At 35.7% G+C, this 18,537-nt stretch overlaps 1 protein-coding gene and 1 long non-coding RNA gene across 4 annotated transcripts in view; one reads left to right on the forward strand and one right to left on the reverse strand.

Moving 5' to 3' along the window:
• The window catches only part of LOC140333153 (uncharacterized), a 43,016-nt gene that overhangs the window by 14,215 nt on the left and 10,264 nt on the right, over nucleotides 1–18,537 (forward strand). The window lies entirely within an intron of this gene.
• MARCHF10 (membrane associated ring-CH-type finger 10) overlaps nucleotides 1–18,537 on the reverse strand; it is a 47,337-nt gene that overhangs the window by 11,672 nt on the left and 17,128 nt on the right. The window contains exons 1-7 of one of the 3 annotated variants that reach the window (XM_072414614.1): nucleotides 11,555–11,689; nucleotides 9,926–10,031; nucleotides 8,049–8,204; nucleotides 4,205–4,361; nucleotides 2,991–3,119; nucleotides 1,597–2,623; nucleotides 275–441 (exon numbers count right to left, since the gene is read on the reverse strand). In XM_072414614.1, coding sequence (XP_072270715.1) covers nucleotides 275–441; nucleotides 1,597–2,623; nucleotides 2,991–3,119; nucleotides 4,205–4,361; nucleotides 8,049–8,204; nucleotides 9,926–10,031; nucleotides 11,555–11,595 — 1,783 coding nt within the window. In that variant the 5' untranslated portion in view covers nucleotides 11,596–11,689. Of the gene's footprint in view, nucleotides 1–274; nucleotides 442–1,596; nucleotides 2,624–2,990; nucleotides 3,141–4,204; nucleotides 4,362–8,048; nucleotides 8,205–9,925; nucleotides 10,032–11,554; nucleotides 11,690–18,537 lie in introns of those variants that run through there. The other 2 variants (XM_072414613.1, XM_072414615.1) reach the window with 2 other exon arrangements.

Consider the following 18,537-nt stretch of genomic DNA (forward strand, 5'->3'; position numbering starts at 1 on the left):
GACATCCCCCTGAAAATAAGACCTAGGGCATATTTTGGCATTTCAAAAAATATAAGACAGTGCCTTATCATAGGGGAAACAGGGTAGGGGTCATTTGGAGGTGCATCCAGTTTTTTGTGCACTAAAGTAAATCGGAGCACATACAATTAGTAACAGCTATGTCTGATTTTATATTTAATTTTGGCACTGATTCTGTGAGTAGTGATATTGAGACTTAATTTTTAGCTCTTTTGCATGTTATTATCTTTAATTTTACTTTGTGTTCTGTCCTCACCTGATTTAATTTTACTGAGCAACCATTTCTTCATGCATTCTTTGTGTACATATTTTAAGCTCCCCGTACATCTGCAAGGTGCTAAAAGTTGATTTTCTGTGGTGTCATCTCCTGTAAGGCAGATCCTGCACAGATCTCCTTCATCTTCTGAGTCTTCCTCTAATAAACTGGACATGTGGAGAGAAATGCAGATTAACACTGTAGAACTGCACATGTAAATAAAGGAGTTTTTTAATACTGCTCAATGAAACATTGAACAACCCACTGAAGTCATAAGTTGTACATTTGTGTTTTTTAGTTTTAAAATATTTATATGTGCTGCAACACGGGTCATTGTTCAGTATGAGTCTCTCTCAGACTCCAGGGTTTTGACTTCAAAGACTTTTTTTTTTCTTGCTAGTGTAGGAAGCTTTGGTCTTTGATACAAAGTATTTCATACTCGAGTATTCTGTACATACTCAGAAAGGGTAAATAAGGGATAGGTAGGGTTAGAGTGAGAATCAGTGGGACGTGTGACCTTGTGGTAAGACATCATTCATTGCAATGGAAGATGTGCACCGAAAACAAACAGTAAAGTAAAGTAAACCTTTCCAAACATTACTCTGCTGAAGTAGAGAGACAGTTCAATGGGCCGGATAAAACAGGCGGTGGTCCGCGGCTCTGGCCAATGTCCCCCCTAGCGGGGTCAGGAGAAGGACCATGTCCCCTGTACAAATCCCAGGCTCGGGGAAGTGTGTGGAACAACCCACTCTCCCATCGCACGCTGAGATCTGTGATGGGGGAGTGGGTGGGTTATGCCATCATGACGTCATGTTCAGTGGCATCATGATGGCGTAACCCCGCCCATTCTCCAATCAGCCCAGCTCGTCTGCCAAATTTTAGATCAGATTGTGGCCCCTGAGTGAAAAAGTTTGCCCACCCCTGGCCTAGGCGATCAAAAATTAAGGGGCGGTGCTGCACCTAAAAAAAAAAATTTTTACCTTACATAAAATGTTTGTCTACCCTTTTATGTAAAGTGAAAATTCTGAGTTTAGGTACACTTTAGATGTAATGTGTAAGATATATAAAATTCCAAAGAATGCCATTATATCTCAATGGATCACATTTTTAAGCATCACCAACATAAGCTGTAGCAAGAGAAATTTGACTTCAGAGGTCCTGTTTGTTGTGAAATGCAAGGTGTTGGACTCCATGTGTCTACATGGGGAATGTTTGGAAAGGTTTACTTTACATTCCCCTGGGGAAACCCCCTTTAATTATAAGTATGTTTAGTTTGACAGCTGTTCCTTTAAAAATGACACTGATATATCAAGCTAGCTCACCTTTCCTGAATCTTTTTAAGCTTTTCTGGGTCTGGTGTGGGCTTCACATGATCTGATGCCATGCTGATAATCCTTTCAGATTGTCTCTGCATGGAGACTGTATGGATGATCAAATCAAGATTATCATGCAAAATTGAAATGGAGGGTGCTGCAGAAGCCATGCTTGGTCCTAGAGAAGGAACATGCGAGTTGGAAGAGGTTTCATCACAAGGTGTTGTCCTGTTTCTACTTTCTTCCGATCTAAATGTTGTTTGGGGAAGTGAGTGATGATTCTGTACATTTCTGGTATTTGAATTATTATCAAGAGGTAGCACTGTCTCTTCCACAAGAGATGACCTGTTATGTTCTTGAGTTTGGGGTGCTATTGCAACACCAATCCTTCGAAGTTCAATCATATCCCTCAAATTAAGAAAAGAAACTGGACCACTATTTTGGGAATTTTCAGCAACTTGTGGAAGTGAAGTCCTTAACTCCACACTTCTAGGTGATGTTATGGGCGGCAGATTGTAAGAGTTTCTCAAAGAACTTGTAATGTCCAACCTGTTTCTTGTAGTCTCTGCATGGATGTCATGGTTTATTCTGTGAATGACTGGAAACTCCTCTGTTTCACTGTCACTGCTGGATTCTTCACCTAACTCTAACAAGCTGTTTCTCCAATCATTATGTTCAGTACGTTGTTCCCCATCAGATGCGGGGCTTAGAGGCAAAGATACACTACTTACACTATCTGAAAGTGACTCGTTTTCATATTGATCATAATTAATAGATGACTCTGCATTGTTTTCTATATCTTCAGTATTTATTCCTGGAACTCCAATACAGCTATTATCACTTGTTTGGATTGGAGACAGCCTCAAATCCATTGGTTCTGAATTGGTTTGAAGGTCTCTATTTAATTCAGGTGATGATGTAGATATGGTCAAGACTTGGTTGTTGGGACTTCTCATGTTTTCTTCCAAATTAGAGGGCTGATTTTCATTTGTGGTTGTTTTCTCTTGTTCTGTAAACCTGTGTTTTTGAATCTTATCTGAACAGAACAAAAATAGTTGTTAGAAAAAGTTTTTACCAAAACACTAATACTAGTTATACATTACAGTGAAAGGTAAACTGTTCATAGTTTGCAAGTATGCAGATTCTCTGCCAGGTAATGTCAGCCATATGTGCAAATAATGCGTGTGCATTTCAAAACTTTCATTTTCACAATTTTTCTAATGAACGTCTGTTTTACAAATTTTATTCCTTAGGTTAACATTCACTTCAAAATCACATGTAAATCTTATACGTTCTTATATGAATAGATGTTTTGATATACAAGGTAGTAAAAAGTGCTTAGAAACACAGACCACAATAAGATAAAACGACAAAACTGCTAGACAAGCTAAACTAAGACATACCCTCTTTCTTTGGGTTATTGGATTTGTCTTGCCACTTGAATTCTCTGTCATTCTTCCCTTTGGCATCTCTAAAATGTTTGACATTGGGCTTTGAGGAAGGCTGTCGTGCATGTACTCTTTTCCTTTCCACTGTAATACATGGTTGAGAAACTAGCAGCATAAAAAAATGAAACCTAGATTAATTTAAGATGCTCGTATTATTCCACTGTTCTGAATGGCCCCTGCGACCCTTGACACCTAAAAAATTAAATATTTGATGCACATGCTAAGATCTGTAACACCAGTGGGTCAATAGTCATTAGCCAAATTTACAAATTTCACCAACTGCAGCATTGCAACTAATAGTAATGTTACTTGTGCAGAAATGATAATTTATCAGTATGAAAATCTTATCTTTCCCTAAAGGCACTTTCGTACGCTTCAGCCCTATGTAGAAACCATATGTAAGCAATATCAGTCTTCATCAAAACTGTATCTCTGTATTCACCAAGCAAACCCAACAATTCTAGGTATAAGGATGCATGTTGCTGTTATGTAGAGATTCCACCTATCCCACATAGCCGCATGCATGATATAGCATTTTGAAGGGGACCCCATATACTCCCCATAAACCATATTGGATTTTTCCAAGGAGTCTAAATGGTAAATCCAGGGAAGGTTAGTATTAGTAGCAAAGCAGGAGCGCTATAAATAAAACCTGTTAATTTGCATGAATAAGCAATGTGACAGGATTGCTTTAACTTTAAAGCTAAAAGTGATGCCACAGTCCTGCCTGCGCTTTCTGTTAAAAGTGTATGAATCAGGACTGGACAGAATAATGAATCCCTTGCCAAATAAGAGTTCACAAATTTGCATTTCTACTGCATATAGCTGTTTGCCTTGAGTTCACCTTTAAGTTGAGTTTTCTCCAAAAACAAAACAATAAATAACAACATTGGGTATCATTTTTATTCTATCTTAGGACACTTTGTTTCTTTTGAACAGTGACCCTAAATTTTGGTGTTTCACTTTTGTACATTTTGTATCAGAATGCAACCACCTATAAGGACTGAATGACTACAAAAGATAATGCATTTGTGTGCGTTTCCATATGTGCCGGTTGTCTTCATATTATCACCAGGAACAAAGAAATACTGGCGTATTTTAAGTACAGTACATAGTTGTATACATTAGAAATTTCTCTTAGGGTAGCAGTGGTTCAATATTCATCTTACCTGTGTTTGATTTCTGTATTATGTTTAGTGTACTAGAATATAATACAGATTTGTTTCTTATTGGTTCGTTGTTCTTTTTTATAGAGGGCAGTTTGGACACAGTGCTGGTGTACTGACGTTCCATGTGGCCATTCTTATCTTCCAGTTTTACAGGAATCTGAATGGCAGAAAAAAATAATCAATAATAATAAATCACATTTCAGGCATATGTGAAAGTATAATGTGCCTGGTATCAGGGACACACGAAGAGTTAGAATATTGTGGTAGAGTGAAGAATGGAATTGCCACCCACTGAATAGGTATTGTCATTTTTTGCAGACCCACCTCGATCCTAGTTTGATTATACTAGTGACAAGGTCAGAAGTTCTAGCTGTTTATGAATTATTATAAAACTAAAAATATCTTTTTTTTCTATGGATACTTTTAAAACGTTAAAAATAATAATATGCAAGCATATAAAAATGTGAAAGCCACTTCACATATTAAACTTATGTAAAACACTGCAATGATAATATACTAAAATATACTTTCTTTTTTAAATTTAGAAGCCTCAGTTTTTGCAGCAATCTCCCTTAATAGCTACCTCCCAATAATTGCAGCTATCTTCTTAATAGCCCTGAAACTTAGCAAGGTCAGCTGCTGTATTCGGTGCTTTAGGCAACATCATCTGTGTGAGAGGGAATTTGTCCATAGCACAATCTTTCACATACACTGGAACATATTAATGAAGTTACATAGCTATAAATAATTTATTATAATCAGCCAAAACATCACTGTCCAAAACAAGTTCACTGCCTATTTTAGTCTGTTGCACTGATCATTATTTAAGTATTGTGTTCACAATGTATTACATTACCAGATTCCATGTTCCCTTTTTTTTTCTTATATATACATATATCTCTTAGTTGCTTACTGTTTTTACTAATAAGAAATTATAGATTTCCTACAGAAATGTCACAGTCATGTTAATATCAATTATTAAGAATTTCCTGTAACAGTTTTATTTTTTACTTATCTGTATGACAGCACTGTGCAGTGAAATCAGTTTTCATCCTGTGGATAGGTTATTTTTATATTAACGCATTGTTTTGCTTTAAGTAATCAGAAAATAAATTAAAGCCTAGCTAAAAATAACATCTTTAAGTGGTTACATTAGTGGGTTTTTTTTCTCCTTTTTGGAAAATTGGGTTTAACCAAAAAAAATAAAACCATGCAATTTTAAGCCCCTTGTTTTATTGGTTTCTTAAAACCCCTGCAAACGGACACTTTTGCTTAGCTGCTTGGCTTAGATACAGAGGTCTGAGAAACATATAAAAAGGTAAATAAATAAAGGGACTCATACAATTTATACATTGCAGTTCAGGTATATATAGCGTGCTGATGTTTAGCTGCTGAAAATAGTGCAGGTCCAATCTTTGGATTGCTGTGGTAAAGTGTGCAGTTCATCCAAATGAATGAGCTGCCCTTACACAACTCATGGTGACACACAACATAAAAGCACTTCCATAGGAGTGTGGAGCTTATATTTGTGAATGGGTCCCCTAAATAAAAGTGACCGGGCAAATTATCATGGGGCTCTGGCAACACGTTTGTAGAACATTTAATGGACAACATTCATGTTATTTAAACCATCTTATTTGCTCATTGGGGGGGGGGGGACTTCGTTGACTTTTACAAGCACATTTATCATCAGACCCATTTTAAACTAAAAATTGCCAAAAAAACTATTTTACTTTCACTGTCTAAAATAATCTTTTTTTTTTACTTTTGGTGCAAAATCTTAAAAGGTTTTTATTACTTACAATATCTGTTGTTTCATTGGGACAAGATAGATTAGAACTTCTACTGTATGTGGTCTTGTTTAGGGAACTATTTTACTTCCAGGTGTCAAAATAGTTCAAGAAGTAGTTTAAAATCTAGAACAAAAAAATGGCAGGCTCTATCCTAATTCCTGTTATCCAAATTCCCCTGGAGCCACTTCAAATTTTCAACTTTCACGTTAGGACTTCATTTAAACACGTCACCATTGCTTAGCTGTCACAATATAGTACAATTTTATGATGCATTTTACATTTGTAGCTTTATTATGGATATTGCTATATTTTATGGTGTTGACACAGGGTCATGGAGGATGGCTTATTCTCTTTTTGCAGACTGCAGACCAGAGTCACGCACTGTAAATTATTTTTATTTGCGTTCTGACATGCTGTAATGGACCTGTGATGAATCAGCACATTTTAAAAATATACAATCAGCTTAAACAGGGTGTATTTAATCTTAGCTGATAAAATTCATTATTTGTAATACACTTTCTAGAATCCTGCTAGATTTAAATCAAATATTTAGAGATAAATATAATCTGTGAATAAAATAAATATGATGCACTATAATCGTTGGATCTCTCACTAAGAAAACGGTGGTCAATAAAAGAGGTTTTTGTTCCCACTTGTTCTTATTCCCAAGCCTCCTATTATATGGACCCCTCAATAAAAATAACAATAATCCATCAGATACTTTCTGTGATTGACCTATTTGATAAAAAAAAAATCTATGAACAGAAAACTGATAACCATTTCAAAAATAAAACTCACTTTTAGGGGAGGAAAAAACGACAAAGCCATAGTTAGGGCAAAGAATTAATTTTATTAGGTTGCAACTAGAATAGCAATTAGGTGTGAAAGTTTAAATTTCAAGAGGTCCAGGGACATACTTCATTTGACTATGTGATGCTACAGTTTCTTTTATAATGCTTCAGGTTACTACATAAAAGCAAAACAAAGCAGAAAATGTATCAGCTGTTACTTTCCTTTGGATCAGTCCATCTTGAAGCAAAGCTGTACTTTGCCAATTCAGGGCAATGTAACTGGTTAGCTTGACAGTAGGTGGTTCTTTAACTTGCTCACCAAACAAAATCTAGTATTTTGGGATATTTTTTTTGCCTGCTACTCACAGTGGAATGTTGCTAAGTGGGGAGTGAAAGAAAGGTCCTTAGAGTTGTGTAAATGCTAACACAGAGCTGTCATTGAACTTACCCAGGAGAAGAATGAGTAGAATAAAAGACCACAGGGTGCCTTCAATCCACATAAATGTTTTTATTTGGCCCTCATGCAATTTCACTAGAAATACTAGAAAAGAGAAACCAACAACTGTGGGTACAGCTGGCAACAGGACTTGCATATTTTTTCACCCACTTGTCAACAGACTTTGATATATGGTTCACGTCACCTATTTCTCAGCTAATGGAATGAAGTTTCACACAGCTCATGCCATAAAGATGGAACCCCCCAATCCCTAACAAATTGATCACAAATTTCACAAAAGACACGCAGATAATGGTCTATTTCTTCATGGAACTCAACAGAAGTATTCTACAGCAACCTCCAAGCATTAAATGCTTCTCTAGCTCCTAGCTTGGTAAATTTCTATTCAATTTTCAATTTCCTCCAACATGTTTTACTGTTTGTCATAGGGACCATTATCACTGAGACAGTAAGTCACCAGAATCAGATTCGACCTTCCAATGGAGCAACTGTAACAACTGTCTAATTGGGAAATTTTTCTGACTTTGAAGATTTCCCTTTATCATCTCAGGCACATAAAGTGAAAATAAATTTTAAGCTTTTCAACACAGATTTTCTTGCAACTGTAACAATCTAGTACTCACACAATTGATACCTGCTGGGATCATTCACAAAGTTAGGGATCCTTTTAGACTCTTTCCATTCCTGTTCCACAGTTAGGGAGGTTCTCTAGCAGGTGATGACATTTCCTATTTATTTTATGGCCTTTTATAGCCCTATGTGTCATTTACATGTTAGTATTCACAAATTAGTTGTATCCCTACCTTTTCTTTTGTGGTCATCCCAGTCTGCCATGGCTTGTTATAACTTCGAGCAGAATAGATCGATGTGCCATGCTGAGAGCTATGTCTGGATGCGGCTTGTTTCTGTCTTAAACGCTCAGCCTGCTCTCTCTCCTGTTCCTGGTGACGTAAATAGGCCTGCAAAACAGGTGTGATTCCTGAGCTCAGTGACTATATCATTATCACCAGATGCAGAAATAATTCAGGACTATATGGAAAAAAAAACTCAAGTGGGAGCTCAGCCTGACTTTACTGTGCCATCTGTTTCTCCCTCAGATCTATACATCTGTCTAGATATCATTGGCAGCATCTGCACTGCCAAATTCCCCAACATATCTCTTTATATTTGCTGTATGTCTTCTTTCCCCATGCCATTCAATTTAATCTGTAGACCCCAGGGAAGATATATAAATCTTTTTTTATTACATATACAATCTGCTATATTAAGCTTTAGCAAACCAAATGGTAGTCATTAGAAGTATTAGAATAGAAAAAAAGAGAGAAATATAAAAGTGAAGTATATATAACACGAATTGCCAATGAAAATAAACAACCATGATCACATATATACATTTTTTGGCTTAATGTCTGATGGGAAAGCCACTGTTTACTCAGCTTTAAATGATTAAATAATAATAGCCAGTAGTATCTGCTGGTGCCAAAACTCTAAACCCTTCCTAGGTGAATAGAGATCAGTAGGATCTGACAACAATCATCTTATATCTATGATGACCTCTTTGACACCAGTGTTTTGTGGCGTTGGGTCAATGATGAACTGGAAGCATTAGACTGCAAAAGTCCAGCATTTTAGTGGTTTTATGGTAAGCAGAGTATGTACATTTTTACATCTGCCATGGATACCTGTAATTTACATTTCTATTGAGACACTTTATGCCCAAAGCAGAAAAGTGCCAATATACAGTTATAAATATATAAAATGTAAGGGATAAGCGTCAAATGGTAGAATGGCACAAAGGCAACTCCATACATTAGCTTCGCTTTAGGGCTCCTGCTGTATTTAGTAAAGCAATTGGCAAACAAAACAGTCTTCCAGTCTGCAGGGGTTGATGACCATCGAAAAAACAGTCTAACCAAAATGTACAACCTCCTGGCATCTATAAACAAATGCTTCTCTCTCATGAAAACACAGACTGGTCCACCGATAATCTAACCTACAGTGATTGTAGTTTAGCAGAAGGTGTGCTATGTAGACCTCCGGGCCTCAGGAAAATGTGAATTGGCAATGTGCCCTACCCTGCTCTTGTGAATTCTCTGTAAAACCATCCCAAAACACAAACTGTAAATAACCAGCAGAGGAACCTAGAAGTTCTCTGCAAAACAAATTTCTGCTGGGTTCATCCTAGTAGTAATACTAGGTAATACCCCCCACATGTCTATCTAACACATTATATATATATTCTTCTGGAAAAGTTGCTTATGCAAACTGTCTGGGAGGCTGTTGGGGATTTTTACTATTTCTGGTTTAACACAAGAGGGCATTAGAGCAGCTGCAAAGTTAAACTATCTGTAGTAAACTACATGGCTAGGACTTAGGGCAAGTATATGAGGTATTGAGGGGGAATAAGTAAACACATATTTTTAGAACAAAGAAAGAAAGGAATACATCAATAAAGTGGAACTAAAGTCCCACTTAAAACTTTTGTGATTCAGGCAGGAGGTTACTGCAGAAAAGGACAGGCGATTGTCCTTCTGCAATATTACTATTGTTAATTTTTTTATGTATAGTACAGATTCAAAGGTGGAAGAATTGAGTTAGGGCCAGAAACAGATTGTGTGATGATAAAGCATTTTATAAATAGAGCCCATAATGTATTTTATGACACCTTTAATGATATTACCTGATATTCTGAATCCATTTGGTATCTCATGGCTCTCATGTGCTGTCCATTGACAATTGACTTTCCTTTGTCCCACTTTCTGTCCACCATTGTCCCTAATGTCAATCTGTTGGAAAGTAACACTTATCAATAAGATGATCAGATCTCAGCTCCTTTTTCCAGGATTTTTTAAAGCACACTACAATATTTTATACACAGGCAGAACACAAAAAAAAACCTCTAGTCTTAAACATAAATGCAACATTTATGAAGCTTTTATTTGTAGAGCTTATAGTAAAGAATAATAATGTCTAACTAAATCAAATGACTGTTTAATTTCTGTTTCCAAATTTAAGCATTACATAAATTCTTTCTGATATTTGGCCTACATTGGCAGAATCAGCTAGTTATGAGCCTTTGTACCTAGAAAGGGCCTCAAATTGTTGATGTTTGGGCATACAATTCTCTTGCCTTGGTATAATTTCTTTTCTTTTGTTGGTATGAGATTATGTTTGTAGGCCGCTCTTATTTGTTAGGTGTAAAGCACTCATGTTTGTTATTTGTAGGTCACTCGCATTCTTTTTGTGTAGGCTACTCATGTTCGGTATGTGTAGGTCACTCATATTTGTTACCTGTAGGCTAATCATGTTCATCACATGGCCACTTAATTATCTGTAGGTCAATCATATTATTTTGCGTAGGCTTCTAATAATGTGATAAACAGGAGAAAGACAATAAATATAAAAAAAAAATTAGAATAATACTATAAGTTTTTTTTCTAGGTACAATAAATTTGAAATATTAGTTTTTGGAATAATGTTTAATTACTTACATACCAGAATAAACAAGCAGTCCCGGATCTCTCTACATATTCCACCACTATTAAATAGGATGAACTCCACCAACATGACTTTTCCATTTGGCAGGATAAGCCTCATCTATATCTAGGATTAGGTTTTTACTTTTTTTTCTGCCAAATCCATCATATGTTCCAGTTTACAACCATCTCTGAACTTCAGTTCAATTTAACACCACAATAAATAAGTTACTTTGACCAGGGAAATATTAATCTCAGAATAGCAATGGATGGCAGCCTGCTCTTTACCAACCAGGTTTCTTCTCGATCTTACAATTACAGACCCAATTGTTTGATGTGACTTATTAAGATACAAATTCATCAATCTCATGTCCTTCATCATATGTTTTTTCACATTTTTTGCTGCAAAATTAAAACAGCTCCCTCCTCTGACCTAGACAAGTCCCATATTTTTATAGACAAGTGAATTTTTATTATTGACATATTAAACATGAGCGATATCACTGCTTTATCAAGGAGAAAACAATCACTAGTTCCCTCTCTGGGATAACTGAGGGACATTGGGTTAAATATAAATGTAAGTAATGTGTGGCCTGCAGATAACTATGAATGTGAGCAAGTATGAGTGTGAGCACCTGCAGATAATAAAAAATACCTATTATTTTTCTCTTTAACATAGGAGTTTGTTACTATGCAACCTGACATACCTCTGGTTGTGCTACATAAATACATTGAGTTTAATTTAGTGAAATTACAAGCTTGCCAGTAAACAGTTGATAATACGGTGCAGCTTGCCCTGTACTTTTATTTGTTGATTGTCAGATCTCACATACCGTGATGCAACACCGGTAGTAAAAGTTCCCCCCGTGGACATCGGCTTCAGCCAGGGGTCTGGTGTTTAAAAGGTTTTGTTATGCTGGAGTTGTACTGATGAGCTTCACTGTACCTGCTAATGTGAAAAGCGTCTCTGAGTGTCCATGGTGACAGTAGGGGGAGCTAGGAGTAGTATTGAAAGGAACCACAGTATCCATAGTAACGGGGCCTGGCCAGAAACACTTACACATGCAGCCTGCTGCAGAGTGAGCAAATAGTGTCAGTATTGGATCAGGCAGTCATGATTTTCTATGCCTGTAATTACCAGCTCACTGTGTGTATGTGTATTTTACATGTTAGGAAATTACAGCAGCTGCCAGTTTTCCTGCAAGATTTTCTTACATTACTAAGCATTACACCAGCAGATGGTAAATTTATTTTCAGATATATTAATCTGGCTGAGGCATACAGAACAAGGAAACCCCTACTATATCCACTAGGCATAGTACACTGGTGAATAGTGTGAAGAATTGCTCTTACAGGTAGCCAAAAAGATAATTGGTGTCAATGGTAACGGACCTGAAGGTTCAAATTTCCTGTCCTCAAGAAACCCCTGGAGCCTCTGGAGGAACCCTTGGGTCCCACAGAACCTTGGTTGGTAAACTTCGATCTAAATCATAGTTCTATACATATACAATATTTTTTTTGCACTGGCCCATGAATATCTCTTGGCTGTTATATCAGGCTCAGTTTATATCCTAATGCTTTATGCTAAGTTCACACAGGCAACTGCAGCTAGTGGGTGGATGCTGCAAGCAACAACATCTTCCTGACAGCTGTCCAAGGTGAATAAACATGGGGAGCTGAGAGCGGTGACTGAACGCTGACTCTTGTAAAAACTACTCCAACACCCATACATCTTGGATGAGCATATTGGGGGCAGTTGCCCACCAGCTGACAGGCTGTCATCCAGCCAGAATAGGCCTAGTGATTTTACCTTTAAATTTAGGTGCGTAGCAGTTTTTAGAATAAGCCCTTGTTGATGCATCTTTGATGCAGTTTCTAGGAAAATGCTAGGAGTTCAGTTGTAGGGCAGTTAAAACACATACAAAATGTTTCTGAGAGTTTGCCCTGGTTTAGGATTTTGACTAGCTGTACTATGAAATCTGTTTTTTTTTTTCTATTTGCTATATTAAGTTCTTAGCAATTATAATAGTTTGCATAATTTCAAAACTTTTTTTAAATACAATTTCCAATGGTAAAACATGCCATGTTTTTACATCTGTCTTTTATTTAAAAATACCAAACATCCTAAATAAACAAATATAGGGGTTTGATTTGTAAAACTGGTTGGTTGGTTTTTAATACCTTCCAAATACATTTTGGGCTCTGTTTATAAAACAGGGAATCAGACATTCCTTTAAACAAATCTTGCAGGTTCATATGTTTCAATGGCAGTAATTGATTCTGATTGAAAGTGAATTAGATTCCCTGTTTTGTAAATAGAGCCCTTTGATTCTGCAAAATTAATGTTTTGTTTGTTTGCCAATGAACTTAAAAAAATAAAAATACCCTTGCATAAAGATAAATCAAATTTTTGTAAGCATGTAATATGTGCCTTTTGTGAGAATATTGCATCATTCAAATAGCTAATTGATTGTAGATACACACCTCAGTATTATTTGGACTATTGTCTTCATCATGGTTATTGTCAACAATACAGAATTACCTGACAGCCATAATTTTCTTCAAACCCTTAAAGGGGCAATGTTTAATATTAACAGACTAAACAGGTTGAGGTAGGATTTGTGTGACTGTGGTATGACTTTACACTATACAATCTACGTATGGTAAGTGAAAACTGTTTCTGGGGCATTTTTACATTCTTTTGTCCTTGACCAAAGAGGGACAGCTGATATGCATACTTCAGCTGCAAATCAATGTAAAAAAAGAACAAAACTTAAAAATTCTGTAATTGGATTCCAGGTAAACATTGACAGTGAAACCTAATTAGGATAATTAAGATGCATTTTTCTCTTTAATGTACAGGGTCCTTGGCTGTTTTTCACTAGAATCACTATCTCTATGGAGTTTTTATGTTCTTGTTTGTGTGCAGTAATCGTATGACTGTGGAAAAGGACATTAGATTATAAACTAACAGCTCTAACATGCTGCAGGATATGTTAAAATTACATGAATATAATAATTAAAGTCAGAAACTATATGCAGAAAAACAAGTTATAGAATGCTGCCAAAATATATTTGGGCTCCAGGCCAGGAAGCTTGCATATCACTTGTTTAGCCTGTTGATGCCTCCTAAAGTATAGAATGAAAATAAATTGTTGGCGTTTTTCTTTCAAGAAGAATGATAACATTCAAAACCATTGCAAAACTTCCTATTGTAATCTGCATATATATATATATATATATATATATATATAATAATTGGTATTGATATTTCCTATAATGATACACATTTAATAAAACACATTTAAACATGTACCTACAACTGCATAGCAAATTATCACTAGCAAATATACTAAACAATTGTAGAGAATATTTCTAGAACAATTAGAGTTATTAGAGGGGAAAAGTAAGAAAAAATTGCGTTTAAGCATGTCACATTTGCCTGATTGCCTCTTCAGTTTAGAAAATGTGCGCAGCTCAGTGTACAATGCCAGGATGCCCCAGGTATCCTGGCATCCCACAGGTATGCTGGGACTGAATGGACATTATCCTGGACCAGGCAATCCAGATGACAAAGATCAGAACCCAGAAGAAAAGAAGGAATAAGAATGGCAACACCCATACTTATATACAATAAATGTATAAGCAGCAATATCTTTACCAAATGAAGACCTATTTTTAAAGGATATCAAGAAAGATATGTTTTTTTTCGATAGCATAGGGATGGGTTAAACCCCTACTAGGTAATGTTTTCTATAAACAATTATTAAAAATTTACAGGTCACCAGTACGAGTACGAGAGCAGTGACACAGACAGCAATAAAAACTTTACAGGGGACCTTATCCTTCCACAGTTTGTCCAGAGCTAAAAAAAAAATAAATAACATTTTGTGTAGACATACAGTACTAAAAATGATAACGTACATACATAAATCTCTCTCTGATTTAAGTACCTGTTTTTTTTGATCGGGAAAAATACTCTAAACATATTGTAGATATATATGGACACATTGTAATATCTATGCCCAAGGGTTCAGTTTTAAAGCTTTTTGTTTTCTTAGTTTGTTCAGCCCAGGTAAATATGAACTAATGCATAAAATATTTAATATTTACTATTTGCAGCCAGCAATTTTCAAGACAGTAACTGCAGGTATTCTGAATAGCACTGAGTTGCTATGTCTCTAGCGGACTTTACAATTTTATCTGTTTTTAGTGTGTCATTGGAGGGGCACACTTTGCTAGCTTCTAAAGCTCATATGCATTTTTAGTGAGATAAAGGTAGCTAACAAATCACATAAAGCGCTTAACTTTTATTATAAAGCCTAGTATGCTCTACATCCCAAAAGCAATAAAGCACACTCTATTGTTGTATGATTTTTTTTATAAATAAATTCTTTTTTTTCAAATAAAAAAAAATGTCTATAAACTCTTAGGGTTCAAAAGAAATTTTAAAAAATTGTTCAAAAATCTTTATACTAATATTAGCAGAAACAGAGCTACCCCTAAAGCTATCTGATGCTTATTTAGTAACTTTTAATCTTTCTAGTTTAACCAGTTACTGTGTTCTACTCTGTGAACAGTAGTATAACATTCATCATTGTTTACCTGCTGTTTTGTTGGATTTTTTACAATATACTTATTAAGAAGAAATTATGATACACTGATCTCCCCAATATTATATACTGACTAGCAAATGTGTGCCAATTCATGGTTTAATTTAGTTTTCAGCTTCACAAGAATTTGTGACACATTTGTTGTTACTGTTTTAATGTGTGACACATTTGAATTACTGGCCAATGAAAAAATATTTTATTCAAATGGAATTTTTTGGGTCAAGCATTATAAAGGCGGAGAGTATGAACTGGTTTTGTGGGGAACAGAGAAGACCTGATCATAGACCATGAGGAAGAGATGCTAGAATGACAACCATACATGGAATTAAGGGGTAATAGTTGAAAAAACAGCAACTTTTGATTTATGTTTAATTTTTTTTTGAAACTGTTTGCACTAACTATGACATACCTCTGATATGTAGTTGAACTTAGAAAATGGGCTGGAACATGACAGTGGGAACTGACAGGGTGTATCTAGATTTTTTTTTTACAGATTTTAGAAGAGCTGGTTTTATTTCAAAGAAAATTTTATTCAGTGGGCAGTTATATGGGGGGCTTTCATTGCTGACTTTTGAATCAACACTACTTTCCCTTTTGATCATCATCACAGCCAGACAGCTAGCAGCCAACGTAGTTTTACAGGATGAGTTGTAAACACAGCCATGATTACATGATTCCAAAATGTTAGTACTTTATTTCAAACCATTTCCAGTTTTTAATTGGTAATAAAACATAAGTGTTACTGCTAGTTTCACATACTTGCAGATATTATCATCTAACAAATGAACCCTGTTTGTGTGGCTACATTTAACTTCACCTTTTGTGATCCTGTAAAGCATATTATGCAAAGCTATAAAGCATGTATAGAACCATTCATATTAGTCCTGCTTCAGTGGACCTTACAGTGTAATGTTCCTGTAGCAGTCATAATAGTGTACACGCGGCAGGGTTTATTCGGTATGGTTCTGGATTGGAGACATTATCCAAACCACAACCCAAAAAACCAAACAAGCTGGAATTTGGCCTTAAAAGCAAAGTATATGATAAAAGATATTGGTAAAAGCTTGAAGGTTTATATAATGAACACTGATTTTATATTATTGGTTGTATATGAATGGTTTGCTAAAGTTAGCATAACTTCACCTTAATGCCCAAAGCTAAGTGTGTAATCTCTTGCAGAGTGACTAAAACTTTGTTAGTCCTTTAGTAAATCAACTTACATATCTTTGAAACCTCACAGTCACAGCTTTATTTATGTATGTATAAATTTATAAATATTATATCTCCCACCTCTGTGATGAGCAAAGATGATTATGTTAACCCATAGTAAGGTGGAAAAAAATTTATATTTTCAACATTGAAACTTGAGTTACTGGAGTTTTAATGGAGTCTACAAGTGGCTGTTTTTAAATGCATTACGTTTTTTCCCCTGAAAAAAGCCATAAAGAGACCACTGAAATTCATGTAGACAGTATGTAGTGGCAAATAGACTGCGGGACATCAGAACTGAGTTATACCAAATCATAAACAATAATGAAAAGAACATCCTAAAGTGAGCGCTTATAATACACAGTACTATTAAACTAAATGTCATTCAGCTATCATTTAATTGTACTTTAATCCTGGGATGAAAATTGGCAGGTACATAGATAGATTCACCTGTGTGTAAATTATGCTCTCCCAAATGTATTTCAGACCGAATGTGTGCTGTGTATATGTAACAAACATTGCATACTGTGGAGGAGATTGGCGGTTCTTCTACAACCTCTTAAAGGGTCAAAGAGAATATACATGCTATGCATGTGTGTAGTTCAATCCATTATACGAGAACTTCAGTCTTCATACCCTTCAAACCCTTGCATCTGGCATGCTTAAAAGCGACTCCTGATGTGTGGAGATGACAGTAACAAAACTTTACCCTTCAGTGCTGGCATAGACAGTGTTACTTTGAAAGTGTGTGTGAAAATAACTTTTAATATGAATAGCATCATTTCACCTTGCTGTAAACCATCCTTACTTGGAGGTATAGATATAATTAAGAGAGCCATCGTTTCTTAGTGATGATAGTGCTACCCTGCATGATCCTGCAGGAGGTGACACTGTCTTTGAAGAGCTTTGCAACACAACTGAGATCTTAATTGAAAGAATGTGACATACCGGTGAGGAAATTGCTTTGATGTAGATCTCAGCTTGCAAAACAAGGCCTGCTTTGTGTCAGTTTCACTATTTTACTAAGTAACAATCATAATAAAATATAGTAATAAACAATAAAATACATTGGATTCCTGTTCATGTTTTTTTATTTCAATCATTTGTATCGAATTCAATAAATGGCGAAAATTTAAACATTACACAGGTTAAACCTAAATTTGGCAAATGATTGGACAGGCAATAGATGGTTGTGGGATATTATTTTCCTGGCCTGGCATGCCTTTGGACGTGAATTAGGGTAAATGGCTCATGTCTGGCAAAGTACTTAAGTCATATGCTATTGCCTGTCTATAAGAGTATAGTAGTAATAGTAATAACTTTCCCCAATTCAGTGAAAGAAGGATGTAGAGTGTTAAAATACCAACATGTTATGCAATGCTTTTTTTATATATAGATACACACAAATATATATATACTTTATCATACATAATAAGTACAAACTATGGCTTACAGTCTTCTGTTTTCTCTAATCACGACAAAGTGACCTTCTTTGAAAAAAGATCAGCATGATCAGATGTGATACCTCTAAATTTCTTCCACACCATCTGCCAATAACCCCCTTCCCTTACTTTTCTGAGCTCTGTTAGTATAGATAAAGTTGCCTTATCTCAACATTTTCTTCTACTACCTGTCTACTTTTTAGAATCTTTGGCCCCTAAATTGGCTGAACTGTTTAACCTCTCCCTTCCCACAGAATGTCTTAACTCAAACTTGGCCCTCTTCAATCTGGTTTTTACTGAAACACAGAACGGAAATATACATTGACCTTCTCAGATCTAAGGCAACATTTCTTTGCTCTGGTTCTTGTTAATCACCCTCCTCCACTCTAGACTCTGCACCAGATCTGTATTAGTGGTACTGCCCTGTCTTGGTTAACTTAATCATATGATTGTTCATTTAAAATCTCTTTTATTCGTAAATCATCTTCTCCCAATTCCTTTTTGGCTGATGCAAACCTTTAAATTTAACTTGGATAAAACTAAACTAGTCTT

Source organism: Pyxicephalus adspersus, chromosome 6 (genome assembly GCF_032062135.1).
Source record: "Pyxicephalus adspersus chromosome 6, UCB_Pads_2.0, whole genome shotgun sequence".
NCBI classification, from domain to species: domain Eukaryota; kingdom Metazoa; phylum Chordata; class Amphibia; order Anura; family Pyxicephalidae; genus Pyxicephalus; species Pyxicephalus adspersus.